Source organism: Lissotriton vulgaris, chromosome 5, assembly GCF_964263255.1.
Source record: "Lissotriton vulgaris chromosome 5, aLisVul1.2, whole genome shotgun sequence".
Taxonomy (NCBI): Eukaryota; Metazoa; Chordata; class Amphibia; order Caudata; family Salamandridae; genus Lissotriton; species Lissotriton vulgaris.
In genome coordinates, this window is record NC_141693.1 from 923,440,625 (window position 1) to 923,460,243 (window position 19,619).

Below are 19,619 nucleotides of genomic sequence, written 5' to 3' on the forward strand. Positions count from 1 at the left end.
GCCCGCTGCTGGGGCTAAAGGTGCTCAAATGAACCCTACTCCCTTGGTCTTCTTCCGCAGTCTCATTCCATCCATCCATTTGCCCTCTCTCTCTCTCTCTTCTCCCTGTCACTTTCACTCCACCTTCCACCTTCCTCTTTTTCTTTCTCTTGGAAAGCCACCAGTGCGAGGTACAATTAGCCTCGGAGAGGTGGAGAAAGTAACAGAGGTTCCAGGAGCGGCCTTAATCTTTCAAAACCCGACTCCAAGAGCCCGAGCCCACCGGGTAAATGCCTGTTGGAATTTGAGGCCTGTCATGCCCTACTCCTCAGTTTGCAAAGAAGCATATGCTACAGGGTGTAATGGTACGGCAGTGGCACTAGCCAGGAACCAAGCAGTAGCTCTAGCATCTTGACCCCTGCCTAATTGGCTCAAAGACCCGCAAACTAGTACGAGTTCGAGTCCTACTAGCACGTCAGGTAGGAAAAGTTTGACGTTTCCTGGCTTGTCTCTTTCTTGCGATGTAAGCGTGAAGTTTGCTTGTACTGCGTTTGCAAACAGAAATCCTGAGGTGGAAGCCGGGAGACAGCGAAACTTGTTATTTCTTTTAAAATTGTGATTCTTGATTGTATTTTACTCACTTCTTCCCCCTCCTGGGCACTTGCACTTTAAAAACTTTCAAGGCTCTAGCAGTCCCGCGCAGCTGATTGTATAGCTGCAGCAGTACCACAACATTATCGCCGCTATTGTCCAGAGGCCACTGTCCACGCCCCCCTCCAGCAGGCCACGCCCCCCGCTGAAGCCTTTAAATAGCGCTGAATGCGAGCGCGAGGCAGAGGCAAACAGAACTCCTGAGGCGGAAGCCGGGAGACAGCGAAACTTGTTAATTCTTTTAAAATTGTGATTCCTGATTGTATTTTACTCACTTCTTCCCCCTCCTGGGCACTTGCACTTTAAAAACTTTCAAGGCTCTAGCAGTCCTGCGCAGCTGATTGCATAGCTGCAGCGGTACCACAACATCATCGCCGCCATTGTCCAGAGGCCACTGGCCACGCCCTCCTCCAACAGGCCACGCCCCCCGTTGAAGCCTTTAAATCGCGCTGAATGCGAGCGCGAGGCAGAGGCAAACAGAACTCCTGAGGCGGAAGCCGGGAGACAGCGAAACTTGTTATTTCTTTTAAAATTGTGATTCTTGATTGTATTTTACTCACTTCTTCCCCCTCCTGGGCACTTGCACTTTAAAAACTTTCAAGGCTCTAGCAGTCCCGCACAGCTGATTGTATAGCTGCAGCGGTACCACAACATCATCGCTGCCATTGCCCAGAGGCCACTGGCCACGCCCCCCTCCAACAGGCCACGCCCCCCGCCGAAGCCTTTAAATCGCGCTGAATGCGAGCGCGAGCCAGAGGCAAACAGAACTCCTGAGGCGGAAGCCGGGAGACAGCGAAACTTGTTATTTCTTTTAAAATTGTTATTCTTGATTGTATTTTACTCACTTCTTCCCCCTCCTGGGCACTTGCACTTTAAAAACTTTCAAGGCTCTAGCAGTCCCGCGCAGCTGATTGTATAGCTGCAGCGGTACCACAACATCATTGCCGCCATTGTCCAGAGGCCACTGGCCATGCCCCCTCCAACAGGCCACGCCCCTCCCTCACTTCCCTTTCTATTAATAATGTGCTTTCAAAGTACGCGCAGCGGACGGGCGCAGCGGGCGCGCCTAAGGCAAGCCCGTCTGCGCCCGTCCGCGCCCTTTCGGGCCCAGGGGCCATACCCCCTGGTCAAACGGTACGTCCTCGACTATGCTATGACGCTGATCAGATCCTCGCTCTTAGTTCTAAATTGGACCATCCGACAGCTACTTTTAATATGCTAGATCACCTTCCACAATGCTGCCACCACTGCTCCTTCCATCTGGATACTCCACAACGATGTCGTAGTCTAGCTTCCCGAGCAGCAACCCACTCTCCTTCAAGCTACACCTTCCTCAGCTTGAATTGCCGTTCCCTACCCAAACACAAACATGAGATTTTTGATCTCCTCACGGATGAATCTCCTGACGCACTCTTCATTACTGAGACGTGGCTCCGTGATAGTTCCGGACCAGATATTGCAGAAGCTCTTCCTGCTCAATATGCGATTGTAAGGCATGTTCGCCCCAGGAAAATTGGTGGCGGCGTTGCAATAATATTTAAAAATACCTATCAATGCCATCTGGATCCTGATCCATTAAACGGCTGTGAGGCAGCGTTTTTTAAGCTGGCTCTCCAACCCAAAATTACCCTTTCAGGTCTACTAGTGTATCGCCCTCCAGGTCTTAGCAACGCCTGGCAGTCACAACTCTCTGAAATCATAGCCCCGGCCTTATCTATATCTAGCAACTTCTTCGTCATTGGTGATCTGAACGTACATCTGGACGATCAAAATGACAATCTGGCCTGCAACCTTATTGCAGACCTTGCTTCCATGAACCTCAGCTTATCTAACAAGGGTTCCACTCATAAAGGCGGTCACCTCTTGGACCCAATCTTCTCCAATAGTATCCATGTAAAGTGTTCCACGGCGGTGCCAATCATCTGATCTGATCATTTTTTAATCAAATTCACCGTCACTAACTATGTAAATACACCCACTCACAAACTTGATACCTACTCACAGAAAAGGGATTGGAAAAAGTTCGACCCTGCTGTTTTCAATACAATCCTATCTGATCTTAAGCCAGATAATATATTTACGTCCAATGATATGGATGTGATGGCAAGCGCTGCAAACGGCTGGCTCTCGGAAGCCTTAAATACCTGCTTCCCACTACCCGCAAGAAAGGGATTATTCACAAAGCCCCGCTCCTTGGTACAATGAGTCGCTTCGTTTGCACAAATCAAAATGTAAGAAATTAGAACGCCTTTGGAGGAAAGACTATTCTCTTACATCTAGTACCGCCTATAAAAACTGAGCTGAAATGCTATCATAAGGCGTGTGCTACAACCAGAGCCATTTTCTCAACAAATCCATTAACGAAGCAATAAAGAAATCAAAAACCCTGTTCAACATGGTGAAGGAGCTCACTGGTTCACAGACCACGGCTACACCTCCCCAACTATCCAACACGAAATGCGATGAGCTTGCCCAGTACTTCATTTCCAAAATTACGAATATACATCAGGACATTCTCGCTCAAAGCAAAATACCTGTCTCCTCTACTTCTCCTCAGACTAGGAATGTGGCCATAAACTCTTCTGGGTCACCTTCGCCTCTACTGCTGTCTTGGCCTGATCTCTGCCCGGAAACTCTCTCAGAAACACTGAGCAAAATCAAATCAGGATCCCCGCTGGACCCTTTGCCCGCCCCGATTCTGCGCTCTCTGAACTCTTCGCATCTATCCACCATCTGCAAGATGCTAAACCACTCTCTTGATATTGCTACTGTTCCTAGCGTTTGGAAGCATGCCATGGTCACCCCGCTATTGAAGAAGCCACAGGCGGATCCCAAAATAACCTCCAATTATCGTCCCATTTCTTTACTACCGGCATTCTCGAAAGTCCTGGAACGACACATCCATGCCCATCTTTCAAAATTTGTAACAGACAACAACCTGTTACATCCTTCCCAATCGGGATTTAGCCCCGGCTTCTCTACGGAGACGACCCTGCTGGGCGTTACAGATAATCTGCGTCTGCTCTTAGATCGAGGAGAAACAGTTGCGCTGATCTTATTCGATCTCAGCGCAGCTTTTGATACTGTGCTACACAGTATCCTTCTCAAATCCCTTGCTGCCATCGGCATTGGCAACAAAGTATTGGACTGGCTCGCATCTTTACTGTCTGACTGCACTTTTCAAATTTTCTCTAAGTCATCATCCTCTAAGAGCCACCCCTCCCCACTTGGGGTACCCCAAGGATCTATCCTTAGCCCTCTTCTTTTTAATGTATATGTCACACCTTTGGCTTCTGTTGCACAATGTTCTGGATTAAATCTTTTTTCTTATGCCGACGATTCACAAATTGTTTTCTCACTCTCTCAAACTGACCCCACAGCTCCTTCCCCTTTGCAAACTGGGCTCAGCAAGATATCTGAATGGATGAACAACAACTTACTCAAGTTAAACGGCGGAAAGACAGAGGTCCTGATTCTTGGCAACAAACCTGATCTCTGGAACCTGACTCACTGGCCCACTACCATGGGTCCCCGTCCAACTCCATCCGAACAAGTGCAAAACTTGGGAGTAATTATTGATAGGAGACTATCCATGAAAGATCAGGTCAACAGAGTCACAGCCACCTGTTTTACCATTCTACGATGGCTGCGTAAAATCTTCTGGATGCTCCCCAAAAACACCCAGTGATCTGTCGTGAACGCCCTGGTGACCTCCAGACTGTATTACGGCAACGTGCTCTATCTGGGGTCTTCAAAGGCCGTCATACGTCGCCTTCAGCTGGTACAAAATGCTGCAGCTCGGCTTCTCTATGGCTGTCTTAAACGTGACCACATTACAGAATGCCTGAGAGAGCTGCCTTGGCTTTGTGTTGAAAACAGGATCAAGTTTAAAGCTTTGAGCTTTATGCATAAGATCAAAATCGGATCAGCACCCCTCTACCTTCAGGCCCTTGTCAGCCCCTACCTTCCAGCTCACTCTCTCCGTTCCTCATCCCACCATCTCTTTAATGTACCTAGGTTCAAACTTACCAGAATGGGCGGTAGCTCCTTTGCGAACTTAGGACCCAGACTGTGGAATTCACTTCCGTTGGCCCTACAGATGGAAAACTGTCACATGCGATTTCGCAGAGTGGTAAAGACCTGGCTCTTCGATCTCTAAAATCTTCTGCCTTATATTGTCGTTCTGTCTCTTAGCGCCGGGAAACCCTTATGGGTAGCTGTCGGGCTTAACAAAATCAATTAACAAATAAATAAATAAATTTTCCCTTTTTGAAAGGTATGTACTGCTGCTCTCTGTGGTGTACTGGCTGTATATCGAAATGTGAAAGGAGATTACACCGTTACTGCCTTTATTATATTTGTGTTGTGTCACTTGTGTATAGGGACTGGTACTGCTATGCCCAGTGTGTGCGATTCTAAGGTTTGCTTGAATGTAGTTCATGGTCTTAATTGTGTTTTCATAGTAACTCATGAAAACCGTTTTCGGCTATACAAAACTCAAATTATTACTGTTGTCAAAGCGTATTTTGCTGTTTGTATTTTCTCACTCTGCCCTTTTTCCACTTTTGAAAATGTAGTCACATTATGTATGCAGTCAGTGCCTCTGCAGTTTTTTCTTTTGTTTATATTTGCCTATTTTCTTTCTCTTTTGCTTTGGTTTATCCTTCGTTTTCTGTTCTATTCTGCTTCTTTGAGATGTCTATATTTTTTCTTGACTTCCTTTCTATTTTTAAAGAAAATTATATTAATTTTACTGAGTCTTGTGCAGGAGATTTTAAATATCTCTTAACTGAAATTTTATGATAGTGATATATTATGATTGTTAAATATTTTAATTGTAAAACGTTGGCATACTGTGTGTACAGGGGCACAATGAAAGAATCAAAATCGTTTGTACATATATAGTGTCATTATCACTTTAATTTTTACATTCATCGTGCAGCCAACTCTGCCTCTGCTTCATCTGCACTTTGGGAACCAGCAGGCTAGCTTAAATTTATTTGTGAAGTAGGAATTCAAAGCATGTTTTCTGACAATTTTTCTTTACTTTTTCTCATTTATGGCTCCCTTTGAACCATGCCGAGTTAATCAGAAGCGTTTTAAGGGATGGGCAAAGTGGGAAATTGTCCAGGCTCCCACCTTCCAAGGGGCCCCTGAGGAAGTGAACATTTTCTCTATCTCACTCCTATTTCTATATATCTTCCTTTAAGTTATTAAACAAAATTATTTTTTTATGAAAGGCTTGAAATAATAGAAAATGGTTAATAATATTGTTTCAAACATGGACCTGTAAATAGTTCTTGTCCGGGGCCTTCAAAACCCTTAAAATGACACTGTGGAGATTGATGAAGTTAATTATTTATTGTATTTTTCAGAATTGCTCAAGTATGTGAAGATTTAAAATTAAGTCAAATATCCACATATCACCAGAAAGCAGTTGGAAACGTGTTCATAAACGAAATGGAGCAAGTATTGTAAGTTTCTGCACATGTATGTTTCTACTTTTTTTAAAATAATTGCAGGTTGATTTTATTGTTTCAATTGCATTTCAATTTTTCCCTCTTTTCTCCGGATATATAAAGGTATTATTTTACTTGATGTTAGCTAAATGCCTTGTTCATCATTCAGGCACCACTGCACAGTCAAGTGTGGTTAACTTTAAGGCAATCTCATTTAATATAGTCTGTCTTCTTCCAGATTCACAACATTTTTGAAAACCCAATAACCGTGTTACGTTAAAAGTGCTTAATAAGCGCGCGTTCACCAAGCGGTTTCATGGCGCTGAGGACAAAAGGGGAGGCGGCATCAGCATGACAGGGCAGAACATTGGCTTACTCGAAAGCTTGATAAAACAACAAGGTCTTGAGGAGTTTTCTAAACTGGGCATAAGAGGACCTAGACCTCAGTTCCATGGGAAGAAAGTTCCAGAACTGTGGGGCCTGGACCGCAAATCTGAGACCCCGTGCTTCTTGTGTTTAAAGCTGGAGTGGTCAGCAGGTTCAGGTAGGAGGAGCGCAGCTCCCCGGGAGGGGATATAACGCTGAATCCTCGAAGAGTCAAAGACTGGACCAATGCCAGCAAGGGCTTTAAAAATAGTTCAACCCAACTTGAAGACACATCACTAGGCCACCGGGAGACAATGAAGACTCTTCATTAGGGGGCTCACATGATGGTGTTTGGATTGACGGTAAATTAGCCTGGCCGCTTGGTTTTGTACCAGCTGCAGGCGTTGTAATTGGTATGCTGGAATGCCAACATACAACGAGTTGGCGTAATCGATTCGAGAGATTACCAGGGCCAGGTTGACCAGGGTCAGGTTGACCAGGGTCAGGGCCTCAGTGGTCAAGAATCTGCTGATCTTTCGGATTCTGCGAAGATGAAAGAAGCAAGCAGATACAACCGAGCTGATTTGAGCTTTCATGGTCAGGTCATTGCTGATGATGATTCCTAAGCTCTTGACAGGGTCAGCTGGGCATGGGGGACTGCCCAGGGCAGAAGGCCAACAGTTGGAGTTCGTTGGGTTGGCAGTTCCTCCAGTGAGAATCAACTCAGTTTCATTGGGGTTCAACTTCAGTTGGTTTGCATACATCCATTCGCTAATGAAGCTCATGATGGATTGGAAGTTGAGCACTGAGGAGGTCGAAGAATCGATGTTGAATACGAGCTGGAGGTCATCTGCGTAATTAAAGGTTTCAATCATTTTTGTACGTATAGACCAAATTTGGGGTAGTAAATATAAGTTAAAAAGAAGGGGTGAGAGGGACGAACCTTGAGGGACACAGTTCAATTTAATATTTTTGGCAGAAAAGTTGGCAATGCAGACTGCCTGGGATCTGTTACTGAGGAGAAAAGAGGAAATCCATTGCAAGGCCATGCACTGGATCCCGGGACTGCCAACATGGTTGGTCAGGAGACCATGATCAACTGTGTCAAAAGCAGCAGACAGATCCAGGAGAACCAGGGCCTGGGTAAGGCCTTTATCGGTCCCCCTTCTAAGCTCATCCATAACTGTCAGTATGACTGACTCCGTGGAGAGTGTGGGTCTAAAACCTGCCTGGTGAGGGTCAAGGAAGTGGGACTGTTCGATGAATGAGCTGAGGCAATTAGTGACATGAAACGCCAGGATTTTACCTAGATAGGGGAGGAGGGGGGTGGGACAGTAGTTACCAAGGACCAGAGGGTCAGCATTGGGTTTCTTCAATATCGGGACAATTTCTGCACTTTTGAAAATTCCAGGCACAATACCTAGTTTAAGAGAGTTAATAAGAAAAGAGAGGGCCGGGTTTAGACATGCGAGGAAGTGAGGAGGGCAATAGTCCAAGGGGAAGCCCGTTCTGACTTTTTTAAGGAGCCTAAAAAATTCATCCCTAGAGATTGGGGGGATTTGTTCAATGAGAGAGGAGTTTTTTATAACTGAATGGGGGGTCATAAGAAGAGCCGAGGGTAGGGATGCTAGCCCTAATGCCGGCAATTTTCTCGATAAAATAGGAGTTGAGGGAATCACATAAGGATTGTGAGGGGACAGATTTTGCCATAACTCTGTCTGGTTGTGCAAGTTAATCAACAATGGAGAAGATGTCCTTGGATTTATTAGCAGAGTTCGTAATTAAAAATTAGCTACTTTGGTCTGAAGGATGGCGTTTTTATTATCTCTGAGCTGACTTATGTAGATGACCTTTTTTCTGAATTATAATAATCACGTCTCCAGCTGCGTTCAGCTTGCCTCAAAGCTAGTTTCTTAGCCTTGAGGTCGTCAGAGAACTAGCGTTGGGCACTGTGAGGTCGTTTAATAATAATTTTCTTAAGTGGAGCGATGCTGTCGCTGGCTGATTCGAGTCAAAGTTTGATGCTGTTTTCCTAATTGAGGAGTGATTCGTGTGAGATGGGCATTGTGGCCTTCAATAGTGAACAGAAGTCATCAATGTTGGCCCGGTTACAGTTTCTAGCTAGGGGATTTCTTAACTGGACGGTTTTGTTCGGGCAAGCGCAGGCCAAGGTGAATGTGATAAAATGATGATCTGACTGACCATGTATATGAGGAGACTTGTAACTTGAATATTTCAAGGTTGGATGTCCAAACCTGATCTAGGATGTGCCCTTTTATGTGGGTGGCGGCCTTCACATGCTGGGTACAGTTCATCCCCAGGAGGAGGTCTGTTAGTTCCAAGGAGCTAGCACTTTCTTGTATGTCATTTGGCCAATAGTTAACATCTCCAATTATGATAATTCTAGCATGATTGATGACCAATAGGGAGATCATTTCGCCTAGGAGTGGGGAAATGAGAGCATGTGAGGACTGAGGTGATTCAAATTTCAGTATGAGGCTGTCGTCTGAAGGTATGCCTGTAATCCCTAGTGAGGAAAACTGGAGTCTTTGATGGATGATGGCAGCAACACCCCCAATCTTCCCTGAGGGACGATTGGCCTGGAGGATATAGTAGCCGCAGGGTACTGCGGCTAATATATCAGGAATTGACTCAGCAGTGAGCCATGTTTCAGAAAATAGGAGGATATCAGGTTTCTCGGAGTCTATGAGCTGGAAGATCTCTAGCTGATGTTTCACCATTGAGTGGGTATTAAGGTAGTTAATGGCAAGACTCCCTATCTCATGTGACACTGAAGTGGTTGACTCTGGTGAGCTATTGGCAGGGATAGAGGATTTCCTGCGGCTAGGTCGGTGAACGAGCTCAGGGTAGGTGTCCCTGTGGGCCCAGATCCCTGCTTTGTCAATGATAGCCCTGTCCCGGGGTTGATGGGCCAATTGACTTGTAGCTGTTTCAGTTCTGAGGCTGAGCATGTTAAAAAACTTGGCATATTATGTGGCCCCTGTCCCCGGTCGGCCGTGGACAGGCGCAGACGAGAATGGCATGCCCCTTAAGTAGCTTGAGAGTGCTAGAGCACTAACTGTTATGCTCTGCCCCTAGCAGCCCCCAATCATCGGAAACCGGTATACTGAGACCCCGGCACCCTCCACAAAAAGCGGGGAAACCCCGTGGTGGACCGGGATGCAGGCATCAGGCCCAGCGCTAGAACAAATTGCAAAGTGCAAGTAAGTGCGAGTAGAATAAAATTAAGTTTAAAACACGGAAGTTTTATTTAAAACCAAACTGCTGAGAGCACAATTTAGCGCTTAGTAATCAAGCGCATTAGGATTAGCAGCAATGCTTGTCTTGTGTCAGCTCACGTCCGCTGCGTGAAGAAAATGGCATGCCCCTTAAGTAGCCTGAGAGCGCTATAGCGCTAACTGTTATGCTCCGCCCCTAGCAGCCCCCGAGCGCCGGAAACCGGGATACTGAGCCGCCTGCACCGTCCACAACAAGCGGGGAAACCCCATAGTGACCGGGATGCAGGCGTCAGGTCCAGCGATAGAAAAAGGTGTAATGTGCAAGTAAGTGCGAGCAGGATAAAATTAAGTTTAAAACACATACGTTTTATTTTTAAAGCAAACTGCTGAGAGCACAATTTAGCACTTAGTAATCAAGCGCATTAGGATTAGCAGCAATGCTTGTCTTGTGTCAGTGCGCGTCCGCTGCGCGACGAGAATGGCATGCCCCTTAAGTAGCCTGAGAGCCCTAGAGCGCTAATTGTTATGCTCCGCCCCTAGCAGCCCACAAGCGCCGGAAACCGGGATACTGAGATGCCAGCACCTTCCACAATAAGCGGGGAAACCCCGTTGTGGACCGGGATGCAGGCGTCAGGCTCAGCGATAGAAAAAAGTGAAAAGTGCAAGCAAATGCGAGCAGGATAAAATTAAGTTTAAAACACAGAGCACAATTTAGCGCTTAGTAATCAGGATTAGCAGCAACATTGCCCTTGGCTTATGCTACATTGTGGGACTAGAAACCTATTTCAAATTTTAGCACACATAAATGCTTATTTAATACCACTCCTATTTCTCTATTTCAGTTCCTAGATTTCAAAACTTGCCAGACTGAAGCTTTATGTTAGAAAATGTTCTGGAATACCGTCATGAATTTTCCAAAATGTTCAAGCTTCAAGAATGGGACAGCAGTCTGCAGAACACATCTGTCAGATATCACTTGTTTACACAGTTTGTGGTCATTGAGATGTTGCAATAGGTCTCTGTTAGATCTGTCAGCCCCTAGGGTGGTCATCCTCCAAACATTTTGCCTTCTTGCCTCCAAGTTAACTAAATTATTTTTGTTGGCCTTAGAACTCTGTACATTTTACCACTGCTATCCATGCTAAAATGCTTATGCTCAGTTCCCTAAACGTGGTTTGATTGAATTATTCACAAGTGGCATATTTAATTTACCTATACGTCCCTAGTAGAGTGCACTGCCTGTGCCCAGGGCCTGTAAATTAAATGTTTCTAGTGGGCCCGCAGCACAGATTGTGCCACCTTTCAAAAACATATCAGGCCTACCACTGCAGAGCCTATGTGTGCAGTTTACACTGCAGTGTCAGCTTGGCATTTAAAATCCCTTGCCAAGCCTTACACTTTCTTTTATTACATATATATCACCCCTAGGGTAGGCCCTAGGTAGCCCACAGGGTAATCAAAAGGTAGGCATGCACTTTTAAGTGTTGCATGTCCTGGTGGTGAAAAACACCCACATTTGTTTTTCAACACTGTGAGGTCTACTCCTCTCAGAGGATAACATTGGGGAATCCTTGTTACCCTTAATTAGCTGCAATTCCTTATTGAGATCGAGTAGATCTTTCATGTTTAATACAGCTGGAATGTTAATGATACATCCTCTTCACTGGTAAAGTTGAATTTATCATTACACTTTGTAAAATGCCACTTTTTGGCGACGGCCTTTTTCTGCCCTTAGCCCTGTGTGCCTACAGCCAGTCTCAACACATGTCTGGGGTAGGTGAGAGCTGGACGTTTGGCATTATCTCTAGATAGCCACACACACAGGGAGCTTAGGTGTGATTTGATAGGGCATCCTGATATGATGGGTGGGAGGAGCTAGGCACAGTCTCACACTTACACCTGAATAGGCGGTATCCTGTCACCACACAAAGGGCTGCATACCCCCTGTAGTAAGTCTGGAACCAGAGCAGGAAGGCAGGACTTCTGTGCACTTCAAATCCCTTCTTTGAAGTCTCCCCCACTTCAAGGCACCACTGAATATATGCACTGGACTTCTGACCCGGTCACTTCAGTAAACTTCTGGACCTGAGGATACTACCAAGAACTGTTGTGCTGAAGCACTGCCACTCTGCTGGACTGCTGCTCTGTGTAAAAACTGCTTTCTGCTGTAATGACCTGATGCTCTATTTTCCTGGGTGAGAAGAACTGGACCTGCCTGTCTTGTTCCCAGAACTCAGGTGGCTGCAAGGGCTAGCTGGCTGTTCTCCTTATCCAAAGTCTCAGAGACGTAACAGATTTCAAGCAACCCTACTCCTACACCGGGACCATTGGAAGTGGGCCTAATGTGTTTGGCTTCAGCACCGGTGCATCTTCTGCTATGAGAGCACAATTGACACATCTTTGCCGATACGTGAGCAGGACTGGCGCATCACAATTTTGCAGCCAGGCAAACAGATGGAAATATTGCTCCCGCCCTGAGGGAACAGCATTAGTAGCTGCTTCTTCCTGGCTGGAGCAAGGCCAGCTCCTGCTGTATGCAGGGAGCTAAGTGGGGCATTGGGGCTCACCCACACGGCCCCCAATGAGTAAACAGTGGGGGACCTTGGTGGGCCCCAGGGCCCCTACCTTTAAGTGACGAGGGCCCCGGGATGGGGTCTCCAGGGCTGATAACGGCTTGGGGAGGGGTGCACGTGGCCCCCCCAATTTTAGTATTGGCCCTGGGGAATGGGGTTCATTGGGCACAACAATGTTCGAGGAGGTGGCCTTCTTCCCCTTTAATTTAAATAAACACCCCTGGGTGTAGGGTCCCCAGGACCTAACAAATTTCGGGAAGGGTGGCTGTGCTCCCCTTTCCCTTTATTTTAAGTAGTGGCCCTGGAGGACGGAGTCCTGAGGGTCTAATAAGCCTCGGGGAGGGTGCCACATGCCTCCCCCTTAAAAAAAGGTCTTACAGTATGGGTTCCCTGCACAGTGTGGGGTTGTCTGCCTTCATGCCGCCAGGCCCTGTGTTCAACCCCCCAGTGCACACTGCCAAAGGCAGTACGCACCCAGGAGTTTGGCTGCATGCAGGGTTTTTTTCAGTGAACATGAAGTTCACTGAAAAAAAAAGATTAAAGTAACGCTATAGTTAGGTGAAATGGTAAGTAACAACTTAACACTTTAAACTCTAAAAACTACTGAGATCCATAAGTTATAGTTATCTCAAGTAACTTTAATTTGTGCCTTAAAGTACCTATAACTCGTGCCCTTGCCATGCACTGCTAATTACCCCACATATTACATCACTCATGACATCTTTGATAGTATCACTGCAACATTCGCAGTGAAATTATTGATAAGAAAACTGTGCATGGAGGGGTGCTAGTTATAAATATAGCAAAGGGACAACTATAACTGTTAAATTTCAGTGGTTTTTAGAGCTTAAAATGTTACATTGTTACTGAACATTTCACCTAACTATAATGTTACTGTAATCTTAGTTTTTTCATATATAAAGGCCAAAGGTTACTGAGACGTTATAGTTAGGCTCGGGTTTCAATCGTACAAAATCAGTGAAATTCAGAGTTATAGTTAGCTGAGCTAATTATAACTTGCTCCCACACAATGCACTGCTTATGACCTCACATATTACATCACTCATGACATGGTCAGTGACATCACTGATGACATCATTGACCACATCTCAAATGACATCACTGAAGACATTACTGACATCATCCACAAAATCACTAACGCATCCACTCACACTCCCATAGAACCTTCCATACAACCACTCCCTCACAATCATTCACAAACCCATGCAGGCCTCCTCTGCATTATTATTTTAGGAAGCCCCGGGGAGGTGGTGGTCTGCGGGGCATAATGATCCCCCCATAGGGTGAGCCCATGTGTTCCCCCTTCATTATGAAAAAATGCCCTTGGGAACTGGCTAAGCCAGGGGGGATAATGAACGAAGCACCTCCCCCCGCAAAGACACCATGCATACACCCTTCTTTTTGAGATTTTTTGGGTGGATATTTTCTAGTCAACTCATGCCAGGTTCTTGCAGGCTTCCAGAAGCTGCAGAGTAGTTTGAGGAGGAGGCTTCTTTTTGCCTGGAGTACAATTTCTCCGTAACTCTGGACTCCTTTGTGCAGAGGGTAGTTTTTCAAGCCCTCAATCTACTCAAGCGTCAGTGCCCGTAATGAGCCGAATCACAACTGGAGTCCTTACACTCAGATGTGGAAGATTCAGAGGCACACAGTACCTCATTCACAGTCACAGTCGAGTGCTGATGACTCTGGGGCTTTACCAAAGTTAAGAGAAAAGGGGTCCTGCACAGCGATTTTATGGGTTTGTCCAGCTCTTAAGAACCTGCTTAGAAATGTAATACACTAGAGGCTGCGACACCTCAGAAGATCAATTGGGGATGCTATAGACGGTGAGGGCAAAGCCATGAGCGGAAACACATCTTTCATCCACTTTCCTCCTAATGAGCTCAAGTGGCAACAGTGACCATGTAAATGCTTAATCGGTTGGGCAAATCCCATGATAAAGCAGTGAGGGGCCACCTTGGTCCAGAATTTCCTCAACTATCATAGGGCAATAAGGTGACACACTGGAGATCAGTGCAAAAAATGCTACCTGACAAGACCCTGAAAAAAGGCATAGATTGTGCATGGAAGGAGTACCAGGATAAGCTTATGGACTTCATGAGCCCTCTTTCCAAGATCCTCGAAGTTGCAGAGGAGATTTTAGCCCATCGATAACGACATACTGTGTGGTTGGACATAGAGAGCCTTTGTTTTCTTGGGAATGCAACTTGCCCCATTTTGACAAAGAGAATGCATTTGTTTCTCATTAAAATGGATCCAAAATTGGGTGAGCTCATCTCCGGAGAAGCAGGCCCTGTGGTTGAGGGTTCCTTTTGTGTTTACCAGTTTGTAAAAGAACTGTTAAATTTTGTGGCAACATTTAGCTCCATCGATAAGGTGCAGTCATCCCTGAAGTTTTTCAGGTGACGGTTTTGGAGGGGTGGGCATTAAAGGATCCTAGAAATCACAAAACCAAACACATTTTCACTAGTGGACAGATTCCTGATGTTTCAGAGGATTCTTCCCATCTAGAAAAATTTTAGTGGGATTTGGAAATGATTGGTTTTAGGCATCCAACATTCCCTTTCCGGTCTAAAATTGGGGGGTCAATTAGCAACATTTCTTTAAAGGTACAACTAGATTATGGTGGATGCCTGTATTCTCAGTATGGTACAGGGTTTCTAAGTAGAGCTTTTGGGTTTGCTCATTCAGAGAAGGTAACCCTAGCATTTGATTTTTTTCCTTTGGAGCATCAAGGCCTGATCAATGAAGAAATAACAAACCTAAAAAGGAAGGGTGCCATGATCAGAAAGTGAACTCCACCCCATTGCTATATCTTTCTTTAGGAAAGAAAGACAAGGACTCCAGACCAGTGATAATCTTATGACTAGTTGGTCTATCTGCGCCTCAAGAAGAAGAGTATCCATCTCCCATTAATATCTTCTTACAGAAACATTTGGTCAGGCTTGACTTGAAAGACACATACCTGTTGTTCCCAATCTTGACACTGCACAGAAAATGTCTGCAGTTCATATGTTAAAGCTCGGAATTCGAGTTCATGACACTAACGTCCAAGCTTTTATCAGCCCTGTGATGTTTCACCAGCTTCTTGAAAGGTTGTGTTAAAGTTTGTCAAGTCCATGAGGATGATCATATACTTATTATGGATCAGGACATGTCTTGTCTGATGGATCATCTCAGTATGAGACTAATTATGCTACAAGGCCTGGGCTTATGAGGGTAATTCTGCTTCGAGGCCTGGGCTTTATCAACACTGACAAATTGGTCTTTCAACCTTCTTGGATGATGGTATTCCTGGATTTCCTAGTGGATTCCACAGAAGCATTGCTGAGATTGCTTACTCAGAATGGGAAAAAAAGTTCAGAAACATCTAACAATAGTCACTTTCACTTAAGCACTAGCCAGATTTGTGGGACTATAGGTTTCCATGATTCTAGCTATTTTCCCAAGATCTCTGTATTAAAGATTGCTTTAAAGGCTGAGAGCCTCCCATCTACAAAACACCATGAGTTGCTCTGATTCAGTCCAGCTCTCGGAGGAGACATGAATGAAGCTGCAGAGGTGGCATGAACATCAGTAGGTCTAGAATGGCAAGGCCTTTTAGGCACTTGCATACAGTTGACAATAGAGTTGATGCAAGGCGTCTGGGCAGAGCTGCCCAATGTCGTAATAATGTCACCTATGATTAGAGCAGACAATGGAATCACACATAAATTGCCTGTATTGATGATGCAATTCACCATTAGGCCCATGACAAAGGACCAGTGCTCCGTTGACTTCTCCTTAAGGTGGATAATGCCACTGTCTTTCTGTAACCTCTGTCTGAACAAGCAAGTCTCTGTCACTGTACAATAGCTCCCGGATTGAAGAACCTTGTGGTAGACTGGTGGTCCCATTTCCTTTGAGACTCCTTCATCTGGAAACTTAATGTCAAGGTGATTCAGAGCTTAATGAATTCTTTGGATCGTGTGGCATGGACTTCTTTTCATCCTGGCCCAGCTTGAAGCAGCTGTACTCCTAGAGGGGAGATCTGGAATTTGTGGGGCGTGGCTAGCAGCCAAAGAGAATGGTGGCTAGTTAGAGAGGCTCCCGTACCCTCGCCATATATCCTTCAAAATCCTGCCAGCCCTGCAGTCCACTGCCACCGAGAGCTGCACGCTGAGGGCCCGATTCACAGAGCTAACTTAAGACAAAATCCTAAACTTACTACTTTTGGTATTCACAGAAGTTAGGATTTTGTCTTAAGTTTGTCTTAAGACAAACTGAAGACAGACTTAAGACATAATTTTTTCTTAAGTCTGTCTTAAGTCTGTCTTCAGTTTGTTTTAAGACAAAATCCTAACTTCTGTGAATACCAAAAGTAGTAAGTTTAGGATTTTGTCTTAAGTTAATTCTGTGAATCGGGCCCCTAGTCCTCATGGAAGCTCCGAGGCCAGTGTGAAGAGCGCCTGTTCCCAGGTCAGTCGGGGACGGCTCTCCGATCTGCTTGGGGCTGCCTGTAGACCTGACCGAGGTGCAAGACTGTGCTCCCCACGCCGCTGAAACCACCGGGGTGCGGCGCTGGGGGAGGAACGCCGCAGTGGCCTGAAATTGAGGCCCCGGCTTTGACAGTCTACTAAGCCTGAAAATGCACGCCTCTCCGGGGTGGGTGTAGCCATCGGGGATCGCCGTAAGTGAGGCCCCTCCATCACCTTGTCCCTTGCTGCCAGTGACTGAGATCTGGAGGCTCCCTGAAGTATCAACTTCTGAATAAATTGTACACTGGGACCCCGCTTCTATGTACCCTGAAGTATCGAAGCAGATCCTGAGGGCGCCCCCCGCCTCCCCACGCTATTGTGGATTGAGATAAGGCGGAGCCCCGACATACTGGAACATTTCCCTAGGGCGATTGCGACCACCGGAGGACGTACCGGAGTCTCTCTGACAGCCTGAAGAGGCGGAGCGATACCTCCTCTGGGATATGACTGGAGGCGTGGGGCTGGAAAGGTCCGGATACAAGCTGTAGGCGTGAGTGCATCAGGCTCCTTACAGCATCGGATAAATCAAGAAAAATATTGGCAATTCATGTGAGGTGCCTGACAGAGCAGACAGCGCTATGACAACATGAAAACCCTGGATAGGAGACACACCCTTCGCCCCAACACATAATACGCAGCTGGGAGCGAGAAGTCGCCTGACACATAGAGCATACAGGAGACTATGTCCTCAGCGGGCCAAGACCATAGATGAGTGGTGGGGCTGCCTGGACAGGGTGCGCTACGGGAGAGCAGTCCCAGGGAAACCCGACAGACCGCTGGTGAGACGGAAATTCTTGCTGGGCAGGAGGCGGCGACTACCGGGACTGAACTCCGACAAATCATTGATCTCAACATGTTGCCATCCAGTCATGGCAACAAGCAAGGAAACTAAAGTAAGTGCCTATAATAAACTGGCCAAATTTGCCTGGAATAAGTTGGGGAAAGAATTTGAATCACAACAAACGGAGGCACTAGATACACAGAACAATCCGCAACCGCAAAACGACCTTACGCTCCACGACATCATGGAAGCCATCAGTGGAGTACACACCTCCCTAAACTCAGTCAACATATAGGTGTCCCTCATACGGGCTGACTTTCGCAAAATGGACAAAAAAGTAAAAGACCTTAAAGAAGTAACAACCACACTGCAAACGGATACGTCTCAACTCCAGACACAAGTCGCTGAACTTCAAATCCAACAAGCACTGATGGCAAAGCAAGTTGATGAGTATGAAGGAAGAGCTCGAAGAAATAATATACGTATACTAGGTGTACAGAACGGGCTGAGAGACCAGCAGCCGACCTTTATGTGGAAGATTTAATATTGAAACATCTCCAGCCCAACAGACTATCAAGCTATTTTTCGATTTAAAGAGCCCACCGAGAGCCAGGGGGTCGGCCAAAGCCAGGGGCTCCCCCAAGTCCACTTATTGCCTGAGCTTTCAACTGTAGGGACAGGGACACCATCCTGCAAACGGCACGATCCAACCGTCCACTTAAGTTGGACAATAATGTAATGACGTTCTTCCCAGATTTTAAGGACAAGGTCCAGGCCCAAGGGGGTAGCTTTCAGACAGTTAAAAAGGTGCTCCAAGACTGCGAGGTGAAGTACACCATGCTCTTTCCAGCGAAACTTAGAGTGGAATCGGAGGGCAAGATGTGGTTCTTTACTACACCAGAGGACGCATGGGATTGGCTGGAGGACTGGCGCCGAGTGGAAGGCCAACGCAGAGATCAAAATGGAGGACAATGATCGCCCAGAGCTAATCATGGGACACAACCAGGAGACGAATCCACCATGGCTGAAGTGGGAGAGACAACGCATAGCTGAGTGGATTTCATTCGTTGTCTAGACTGCCTGGTGATGTATACGGATAAGTGCTCCATAGAAATGGGTGAGACGGTTCTTAAGGTGTTACTTGAATGTGGGACAAATTCAGACTTGATTTCAAGACTGAGACTACCACCACTAACCAGCATTAGGTCTGGGCACATGGGCCTCCTAGAGGATGGGCTGGAAGCCTGCAGATTTGAGATGTAAGAAAATGGATGTGAGCGAGAGTGGGAGGACTGCCAGCACTCACCTTTCAGGAATTTTTTGGGGGGGAAGAGGCACTCTGCCTAGTTGGGGCATGGGTAGTTTTAAATCCACGGGCAGGGAGGGGGTGGGGGGAAGGGTGTTTACCATTTCAAGATTTGTTTAGTTTACGAGTCAATGATCACATGCTGTCATGTACATGTTCCGTTGCAGAAATCAGTTGCAGGGTGGAGATGATCGCAATCTGGGCTGGTGCACGAGATTGTGCCTTTATTGTACTACAGGGCCACGGCAAACTAGAAAATACTAGTTTGGAATACTATGCTTAGAGCAATGTTAGATTGTCAAAATGTGCTTATCCTTTTATCAGATGATGGGCGATAGAATGGAAATGTTACTCTCTGTGCTTACTTGGAATGTGAATGTGATGGGGGACAAACTTAAATGAGGAATAGTCCAACAATATCTAAAACGAGAGGCACCTGATTTGGTGTTACTACGGGAGACACACATGGTTGGTAATAAAAGCAAGGCCCTCACAAGGTGGGGTTACAAACTCCTGGTACATGCAGACTACACCACGGGATCTCGGCGGACTGGCATTCTAGTTAAGAAGAACCTGGCACTTATAGTAAAACGTATGTGGGCAGACCCTGGGGGCAGAGTTGCGGTCCAAGCGTCCCAATGGGAGGGGCGGGCGCTAAATGTGATCTCATTGTATCTACCACCAGCACCGGCAAGGAGGCACCGACAGATCTATGTAAGATATTAAC

General features: G+C 46.2%; 1 protein-coding gene across 1 annotated transcript in view; it reads left to right on the forward strand.

Annotated features, from left to right (window-relative positions):
* Positions 1-19,619, forward strand: part of CFAP46 (cilia and flagella associated protein 46) — a 1,558,477-nt gene that overhangs the window by 773,029 nt on the left and 765,829 nt on the right. Inside the window, exon 35 of the mRNA XM_086922533.1 lies at positions 6,006-6,104. Within this exon, the coding sequence (XP_086778659.1) occupies positions 6,006-6,104 (99 nt within the window). The remainder of the gene's footprint in view (positions 1-6,005; positions 6,105-19,619) is intronic.